Source organism: Oreochromis niloticus, linkage group LG12 (assembly GCF_001858045.2).
Source record: "Oreochromis niloticus isolate F11D_XX linkage group LG12, O_niloticus_UMD_NMBU, whole genome shotgun sequence".
Classification (NCBI taxonomy): Eukaryota; Metazoa; Chordata; class Actinopteri; order Cichliformes; family Cichlidae; genus Oreochromis; species Oreochromis niloticus.
The window spans coordinates 32,993,240-33,003,308 of NC_031977.2; the positions used below are offsets into that span (position 1 = coordinate 32,993,240).

Here is a 10,069-nt window from a genome sequence, read left to right on the forward strand (position 1 = left end):
AATTAGTTTTTTTAAATTTTAAGAAAATTCATTTATCTTAAAAAATAGGACCTTAACTGGTATTACAGTCTACAGACATCAGGCTTAATCATGCTAACATGCTTTAAAAGGGGATTTAAGGAAGCAGGAGTTAACTGTTTAAAAAAAAAAAAATTCTAATATTGCAATTTAAAAATTGGATAAACGGCTTGCTGCACTGTATGTTTGCTAGCAACAAAACAAAGAAATGCAAATTCAATGAAAGTCTTATTTTTATTTTTAAGTTATTTTTAATCTAAGTACTGCAGCTGTACTGAAGCCACGTTGTGTTTGTGCAGAACGTGTTTTCAAATTTTACATGATGGGAATCGAGGCAGCGTAACCCCACTCAAATTCAAGCATTTCGTTTTTCTTCTTTCTTTCGAACATAAACTTTTTCTCTAACCATCGGGGAACAGCGTTTTGTTGAGTTATTGTTGAGTCGATCTTGTACTCAAATCCAAGTGTCTTTAGCACTTGGATTTAGCAGGAGCAACCCTGTTAATATGAGGTCTGATCTCTGTGTGCAATAACAGGTTGAGGTAGACAAGCAGGTTTTTCGGGGAACGGGTCCCAACAAGAAAGTAGCCAAAGCCAGCGCTGCGCTCGCCGCTCTGAACAGCCTGTTCTCCGGCTCTAAATCTACGACCAACAAGAAGAAACGGCCAAACCCTCCAGTGAGTAAAACGTTAAGGTTCTCAGAATGACTTTCAAATTAACGTCCTGCATTGTGTTTGTGTGTGAATTGGTGTCAATGTCTGGGAATAATGCCACGCTTCACAGGGAATTAAAGGTATAAATAGAGTTAATATAACAGGAAACTGCCCACACTGGAAACCAGATATTGACAGATGAGACAAATCAGAGAGTTCTAAAGTTAAATCAGTCTTTTTCCTTTTAGCAGTTAGATCAGGATATGAGTAAAATTGTGATAAATTCCCAGTGAAAGAAAACACCATGTATTGTTCTGACTGTGGTCTGTTTTTGTGCAGCCAAAGCGACCCGTGGCTTCGGTCCTCACCCTCCCAGCCCTCGCTGCCAGACCTCCACGGGTCCCCGTTATCCCCAGAGCTCCCTACATCAGCACCCCACCCGCACATGGATACATCCCACCAGGTGAGTCACACAGCAGTCTCACATCATTGTTTAACATGTCCGTTACATATACCAAGGGGAACATTAATAAATCAATACTCCTTCATTTGATTGACTGTTATTAAGCTGTAAGAACCTGCGTTATACTGAATGATCTTTAATTCAGTGTTCAGGATTTACACCAGAGTGTAAGTTGGCTAATATAGCTTGTTAATTCTTTTCTATTGTATTTCATTTATATACCACCAAATCACAGCAATGGTCACCTCATGGTGTTTTAATTAGCTTCCTCTTGCTGTTAGCCAAAACTGCTTCCTTCCTGTTGCTGTTAGCCTTCTGTATAAGAATCTGGAAATAAAGTCAGTCCCCTGCAAAACTCCTTGAACATCCAGGTCCAAGAGAATGGACCAGATTAGCATCAAATATTTACCCAGAATAAATCTGAACGACCTGTCTCAAGTAGTTTTCTTGATAATGGAATTTTAAAATGACCTGTCAAAAAATTGTTGCTAAAACTGCTTAACAACACGTCACCCTGATTTATTTATTGGAGAAAACTAATGACAGTCTGGACCCAAAATTTTGCATAATTTCTATTAAGAAGTGTTTTTCCCAAAATTTCCTTCAGGCAAATTCATCATGGTCTGGTAGGATTTTTTTTTTTTAATTTGATGAACTGACATGACCCTTGTGTCCACCAATTACAGTAGATTAGATCATTTTTTTCCCCATTTGAGAGGAACTTTAGCCATAATTCGATGCTCTCTCACTGGTAAATACACACTCGTGTTCCATCTGCGCCTCACAATTAAAGCTGTAGCAGATTGATAGTGCTACATTAATTGAGTGCAACATTGAATTGCCCCCCAGTGCTGTACAAAGCTGCTCAGATTAACAAATTTTCTGGCGAGATTCATAATAAAATGGCAGCTGAGCAGACAATCTACAAGGGGAAAAAAAGGCTGGAAGCACAACAGTTTTTAATATGATTCAACATAGATGTAGGTGAAAACTATTGCTGAGATGATAATAGATTACAAAAGCTGTGGGTGATACAGGTATGTATGTATAGGTGCTATTTAATGATAACATTTGATTTATTTTATCCCCCCGCAGGTTTTGGTCCTCCTTATGGTTACAGCCCTGCAGGCGCCCTCCCTGCTTACGGTAATTTCCCAGTTTCGCTTTCTGATCCTTAATCCATCCATTTAATCTGTTCCATCATCCCAACATTTGAGTTTCTTTTTCTTTCTTTCACTCTTCCTCAGGTTTTCCCTCCAGAATGCCCTCAGTAGTTGTCCCAGTCATCAGAGTTCCCACAGCATACCCCGTCACCCACCTCTACCCCTATTAGGACTCTCCCTCACCCACTTCACAGGAAGTCACTTGTTAAAGGAATATCCTGACTTTGGCTGTGTATTCACGACACAAAACCCAACCCTGCAGTCTACAAACCTTTAAGCATCAAATCAGGCAGTGGGATTTTTGTACAGCATGCATCCTCTGGGCTAAAACGGTTTCACAGTCATGTCATTACTCTCCATGTGAACACAGAGTTTGACAAAAAAGCTCTGTATCATTAAATCATTACGCAATCAAAAGTTCAGCGTTTAATGAGCAGTGTATGGAAGACTGGTGAGGTAAATATGACAAATTAAACAGCCCTACATGTCCTGCTGGGTAATAAATCCAGCAGGGAACACCAATAATACAGTGTAGTTTGTTTTTCTTAAAACTTACTAAACAAAAATATATTATCCACTTAAATGCCATTAGTATTATGAGGCGCAGTAAACAATAATTAATGACCATAGTTGAGTCTCCTGTTGTGGGAATTTCTGTACAGGGCGACTATATGATTATCAGTGAGAGTTTATGCAGTGGAAAAAAAGGCAACTGATTCTAATACATCATCCTACAGTGTTCCCAAGTTATTTTAATGATCTAAACATTCTCTGTAGGATTAAATTAACAGGATATTGATATATTTAGAGGCTCTTATTTTGTTCCCTTCAATCTAAAATGTACTGAAGATGGCTACTTCAGAGGGTTAAATATGACATGTGGATTACAAGGAGCTGAAGTGAGACTACTGAAAATACGATGCAGTAAATATGTAAATAAATACATTAAATGTTTAGAAGGGATTTAACTAAGTATTAAGTATCTACAAAACTAATGTAATATACCAGCAGGTAGGTTTACTTAAAAATAAATACATAAATTCAGGTCTTTAGGGAACTAAATTAGCAACAACTACACACGGATGATGAAATGTCTCACTAAAACTAACTTTTAACAAAAGAAACACAGATGACAAAGTATACAATGGAGAAATTCAATAAAACATCATCTGAAGTTAACTTATTTATTTAATTTCCCTAAAGTGTCCCAAAGCTTACCATATTCTATTTGAAGTAAAGAAATAAACTATTAAATGTACTATGCAAAAACTAAGCAAGGAATGAATTACTTATTTAGTTTTTTTTTCTTTAATTAACATATCTATGTTTTGAACTGAAGAAAAACAGAAGTGAGCAATTTAAACTTAGAAAATTCGCAGTGGGTGTTGTTCTGGGTCCCTAAAGTGGTATTGAATATAAAATATTCTATTTGAACTAAAAACTAAACAAATTGAATTTACTGTCCTGGGGACACATTTTGCAGTAAGCAGCTGGTGTAAATTTGAATGAAATATGAATGAAAGATTTAATAGATTTAAAAACAAATAAATGCATAACTACTCGAGGGAACTAAATTAAGACCAGGTATAAAGTGACTACAAAGTAGCAAACTAAAATCGCTGATTCTTTTATTGAATTTTTTTATATATATTTTGAAAAAAAGAGAGTACCAAATATTCAATGTGGAAACTAGAGAACTAAAAATAAATCTGGAGGGAACCAAAGACCTTTCAAATCTAAGTAACTACTACATACCGACAATATGGAGCTATACCGTGATTGTAAAGAACCAAAAGAACTACCACCATACTAAACATACAATAATTCAGCGTCCATGATGGCGAAAAAAAATCAGTTGTTGTAGGGAAATGAATAATTAGAAACATACTTTGTTAAATTAAAGCATGTCCTTGAGGTGAAAGTGATCAGAGCTTCTTTGTCAAAAGGCTACGTATTCCTTTAACAATCATTCATATGTGTGAATGTTGTTTTGTTTCTGTTAGAGAGAGAAAAAGACAGGTTTACAATATTCTGTTGCACTGAGAAATATGTTCCTTTCGTTTGGATATCGAGTGTCCGAGTTTACACTTACTGTTGAGTATGAGCCATTTTGTGTTGAGTTCAAATCATTTCTTCTCAGAGAGCTGTTTTATGTTTGTAGGTAATATTCTTTTTAAATAAATTAATATTTTTGTCAACAACTGATTAACTTGTGGTCCCCAGTTTGTTGCATGCTGAAATTTCTAGTCAGTATATTGTATTAGTCACACTAATTACTCTGTTACAGGACAGGCTTTCTTGCCAAATATGTGAAACATCTTGTTTTTCCCATGCCGATGGATATTCATCCTATTAACCAATGTATGGTATTGCTATAAAGCCCCTGGACACCACAGTTCACCAAGTGTGTGCTCCGCCAACCAACAGGCGAACTGGAGGGTGCTGACAGTCCGTGGGTGATACTGGTCACAGAGAGGTTTACAGCGCTGCACCAGATCCCGTCTTTATTGAAGCAACGTCTTTGTGATCAGTCTCACCTAGCGGCAGTCAACAACCACCCAGTTCCTAGCAACTAGTGGCAGGGTCGACCCCAACTGCTACTGGAATCTTATATGTCAAAACGTGGGTAAGAAATAATTGTAATGTATTGAACATCCACAGTCGGGCAAATATAACCTGAAGAAACTTTGTCCTGACTTGGGTAACAGAAATGCAAAACATACTCACCTATTCCATGTGTCCACTAAGAAACCCTTAAACATGACCTCAAGTTTATTATAATTGTTACATCAGATTTTCATAGCTCTGGCTTTTGTTAACATCGCATTTTAAACTTTCAAGGCCAAACACTTTTTAAAATAAAATCTCTGAATTTTTCGATGTACAAACAGATTTTTTTAAAATATGAAATCTGTCTTTCTGCAGTATTTATCAACTCAAAATCTTCTCATAATTTGAAGATAAAGTCCACCCGGTGCCTTCAGAGAAGAAGCCTTATTATCTTTGACATTAATTAGCCAATGACAAATTTGTTAAAGAATTTCAAGATAATTATTCATTTGAAGCTTCTAAAATTCATTATTTAAGGCTTTGTGTCAGAGGCGTGAAGGTTTCAGTCCTTGCAGTATACAGGGAGTGCAGAATTATTAGGCAAGTTGTATTTTTGAGGAATAATTTTATTATTGAACAACAACCATGTTCTCAATGAACCCAAAAAACACATTAATATCAAAGCTGAATGTTTTTGGAAGTAGTTTTTAGTTTGTTTTTAGTTTTAGCTATTTTAGGGGGATATCTGTGTGTGCAGGTGACTTACTGTGCATAATTATTAGGCAACTTAACAAAAAACAAATATATACCCATTTCAATTATTTATTTTTACCAGTGAAACCAATATAACATCTCCACATTCACAAATATACATTTCTGACATTCAAAAACAAAACAAAAACAAATCAGCGACCAATATAGCCACCTTTCTTTGCAAGGACACTCAAAAGCCTGCCATCCATGGATTCTGTCAGTGTTTTGATCTGTTCACCATCAACATTGCGTGCAGCAGCAACCACAGCCTCCCAGACACTGTTCAGAGAGGTGTACTGTTTTCCCTCCTTGTAAATCTCACATTTGATGATGGACCACAGGTTCTCAATGGGGTTCAGATCAGGTGAACAAGGAGGCCATGTCATTAGTTTTTCTTCTTTTATACCCTTTCTTGCCAGCCACGCTGTGGAGTACTTGGACGCGTGTGATGGAGCATTGTCCTGCATGAAAATCATGTTTTTCTTGAAGGATGCAGACTTCTTCCTGTACCACTGCTTGAAGAAGGTGTCTTCCAGAAACTGGCAGTAGGACTGGGAGTTGAGCTTGACTCCATCCTCAACCCGAAAAAGCCCCACAAGCTCATCTTTGATGATACCAGCCCAAACCAGTACTCCACCTCCACCTTGCTGGCGTCTGAGTGGGACTGGAGCTCTCTGCCCTTTACCAATCCAGCCACGGGCCCATCCATCTGGCCCATCAAGACTCACTCTCATTTCATCAGTCCATAAAACCTTAGAAAAATCAGTCTTGAGATATTTCTTGGCCCAGTCTTGACGTTTCAGCTTGTGTGTCTTGTTCAGTGGTGGTCGTCTTTCAGCCTTTCTTACCTTGGCCATGTCTCTGAGTATTGCACACCTTGTGCTTTTGGGCACTCCAGTGATGTTGCAGCTCTGAAATATGGCCAAACTGGTGGCAAGTGGCATCTTGGCAGCTGCACGCTTGACTTTTCTCAGTTCATGGGCAGTTATTTTGCGCCTTGGTTTTTCCACACGCTTCTTGCCACCCTGTTGACTATTTTGAATGAAACGCTTGATTGTTCGATGATCACGCTTCAGAAGCTTTGCAATTTTAAGACTGCTACATCCCTCTGCAAGATATCTCACTATTTTTGACTTTTCTGAGCCTGTCAAGTCCTTCTTTTGACCCATTTTGCCAAAGGAAAGGAAGTTGCCTAATAATTATGCACACCTGATATAGGGTGTTGATGTCATTAGACCACACCCCTTCTCATTACAGAGATGCACATCACCTAATATGCTTAATTGGTAGTAGGCTTTCGAGCCTATACAGCTTGGAGTAAGACAACATGCATGAAGAGGATGATGTGGACAAAATACTCATTTGCCTAATAATTCTGCACTCCCTGTATACAGAACAGTTGTTAGTTAACTGTTAATATAGCGATAGCTTTAATACATGTTATCCTGCTCTAATGTGCACAGGTCTTACATCTTTGTTGAGACCTTAAAAATAATGAAATTAGATTTCTAAACCATGCTAGTAAAGCCATGTCTGCAGTAATCTCTAATGCTCTTCCTGCCTGACTTTACATCGCCGTCACCAAGTACAAGGTTTTAATAGGTTTCTCTTCTTGTTGAAAGGGCTAGCATCCATCATGCATGCATTGAATCTACTTAATTCTTCTGGCCTTTAACAATCCTGAGAGCCAATAAAACTTCCTCTAAAAACAGCAGCACCCTGAATGTTAGGGGGTCCATGTCCTGCTCTGCTCACCGTTACAGGTTAAATTGATATCACTGGATGTTTTGTTTTGTTAAACTGACCACAGAGAGAAGAAAATATCTTAAAGGTGGAGTTTTAATGAACTGCATTAACACCATTTAAAAAACAAAACTGTTGCACTCGATGAGTTCTGCTCCCCTGAGGCTTGTTCCAGTAAGTGAGTTTAGTTTGATAAACTTGTGATGAAGGAAACTTTCGGTTTTCTGCTCCTGAAGGCGAACTCACATTCTGGGTAAGTTTCTACAACAAACTCCCTGAGGGCTCCGCTGTGAACCTGCTCAGGCTGAAGCAACTGTCTCACATTCATTTCCTCACTCATACAGTTGATCTCCAAGCCTGTATCCTTGATCAACTACAGTATAGAGAAAAGTGCAGTTAGGTTCACTGCTTACACTGAATCTGGAAGAAAAACTTATCCCCACCTACAACATATTAAGACCTTTATTTATACTTTGACTTTACTAGCATAAAGTAAAGCCCTGCATTATTCACAGGTCTAAATAAGCTTCATTTCTCTTATACTATGCCTCAGTGCAGCTCCCCAATTTATCCTCTGTGTTAATGAGCAGTTCGACTGTTTAACACATCAGTGATACAAATTAAAGTCGACTAAAACACAACCTTTCCGAATTTTGTGCTGCCTCTGTTTTCGGTGCTGAAAGCGTCTCTCTTGTGACTTCCTGTTTGGAAACTCGTTAAACTCTGGTCAACCAAGACAACCTCTTACATTCTAATTTAAAAATACTGCTGGATAAACTTCCTGTTTTGATGGTCCCCTCTTCATGACCATCAGGCTACAGCTACCTGTGTCTCCACACAAATCTGCAGAATCAGACTGTAACACATGTTTATAAAACATGGGGGTAACTTCAACATCTAAAAAATGAAGCCAGCCTGGAAGTGCCTGTATTGTTTTTAATGGCCAGCAGGGGGCGACTGCTCTGGTTGCAAAAACAAGAGAATCTTGAATCTTGAACATGACAGATTCAGTGGCTGGTAGGCAAGCTAGCTTTCAGAGACAGTAACCAGCTGTGGCCACAAGATGGCAGTAATTTTCAGATTGGATATAGACTGAGATCCTCTTCAGAACAGCAGCTTTTAGTATGGACTTATTCTCAGTGTATTTATGTGTATCTACTCAGATTAAAAAGCCTTCCATTAGCTGATAATGATTATTTCCTATTGTTGTTAACCCTGCCTGTCTCCCCTCTGCAGGCGGCCTGTACATCGACAGTGCCTATTACCAGCCGCAGACCATAGCCACACCTATAATCATCCACCTGGGCCCTCAGGATCTTTTCTGACCCTTCCAGTCCACAGAGGAAAGACACAGCAACAAACTCCAACCTCCCGTTGAATCCCTCACCCTTATTAAACACTGTCAGCGCCCCTGGATTACAGCGGCACGGCTCTCCCGGGCTTCTCCTTCAACAGCAGCAATATTGAAAGCAATATAGGAGAAGGAAACGCCCCGGGCAACGCTCCACCAGGTCCAGGTCTGGTTTTTAGTGAACAGGAGACCACGGTCGAGACTCGCTTTTTTCTGTCTCAGAAAATGTCAATAAAACACGAAGCAATACCCCTGCTGCCTTCGGGAATCTCAGCGTGTCCCAAAGCAGCTCGACTCGAAGCGCTTTTTCCAGTCCAGCTGCTGAACTCAAACAGGCCATCAGCACATTCACAACAGTGTGACCTACTGTATGTAAATATGACATTTACTATCTGTACATATGGATGTGTGTGTTTTAAATATATATATAAATATATATAAACATGTTAATAGATTTGAATATGTAAAACCCAACAAACATTTATAATCTGAATGTAAATACACTAGTGACTGAAGTAGGTTTGTATTTAAAGCACTCTCAGATATGATATCTATAAATATTGAAACTTACATTTTACAAATTGTCTATAACACTGTATTGCTATGTTGATTCTATATAATCCCAAATTTAACATTATTGCATATAGTAGATTAAGTAGTAATTTTCCAATCTGATTGTCTTCATGTTTTCCATCTCTGCTGGTATGGTTAAATCAGTGGTTCCCAATATATGGGATGAGGACCCATAAGAGGTCACATGGCAAGTTTTTAAAAGGCAGTTTAAAGAAGTTTTTATTCTCAATGAACATTATTAAATCCTTAACTGAATTAAATTTAATTCACATAGTGTCTCTATTCACAACAACAATGGCTTAATATTATACTTTGTATAATATTAGAGAGAAAACAGCAAGAAACAGATGATCGACTATGAGAAACACTTGGAAACAGTGGGAAGGAAGAACTCCCTTTTGTATACCATCTACATCTATCTATATTAGAGATGGACCGATCCGATATTACGTATCGGTCCGATACTGACGTAAATTACTGGATCGGATATCGGAGAGAAATAAAAAATGTAATCCGATCCATTAAATATCAAAAAAGCACCTCACAAAACTTGCGACATGGCGTAACTCGGCTCATAACCGTAGCACGTCGGAGCAGTATGCATCACGTGATAGAGCAGCTGTGTGTATTTGTAGCCTCGCTAGCAATCCGGCATTTCATCGCTGAGGAAGTTATCCCAGAGAGAAGTAAAGCAAGTGTGTAAGTTCATCTCTGAGTGTTTGTAAAGCATTCCCACGTTAAGCTTAACAACCGATATATGGAGCGACTGCCTCTCTCTCCCTCTGCTGCTGCTACTTCAATC

The 10,069-nt window shown here is 38.5% G+C and overlaps 1 protein-coding gene across 2 annotated transcripts in view; it reads left to right on the forward strand.

Moving 5' to 3' along the window:
• The window catches only part of LOC100691531 (spermatid perinuclear RNA-binding protein), a 101,839-nt gene extending 92,049 nt beyond the window's left edge, over positions 1-9,790 (forward strand). Inside the window, exons 15-18 of one of the 2 annotated variants that reach the window (XM_025896991.1) lie at positions 555-695; positions 1,011-1,134; positions 2,230-2,280; positions 8,580-9,790. In XM_025896991.1, coding sequence (XP_025752776.1) covers positions 555-695; positions 1,011-1,134; positions 2,230-2,280; positions 8,580-8,668 — 405 coding nt within the window. In that variant the 3' untranslated portion in view covers positions 8,669-9,790. Of the gene's footprint in view, positions 1-554; positions 696-1,010; positions 1,135-2,229; positions 2,281-2,381; positions 4,503-8,579 lie in introns of those variants that run through there. The other variant, XM_005451485.4, reaches the window with a different exon arrangement.
• The last annotated feature ends 279 nt before the right edge of the window (positions 9,791-10,069 follow it).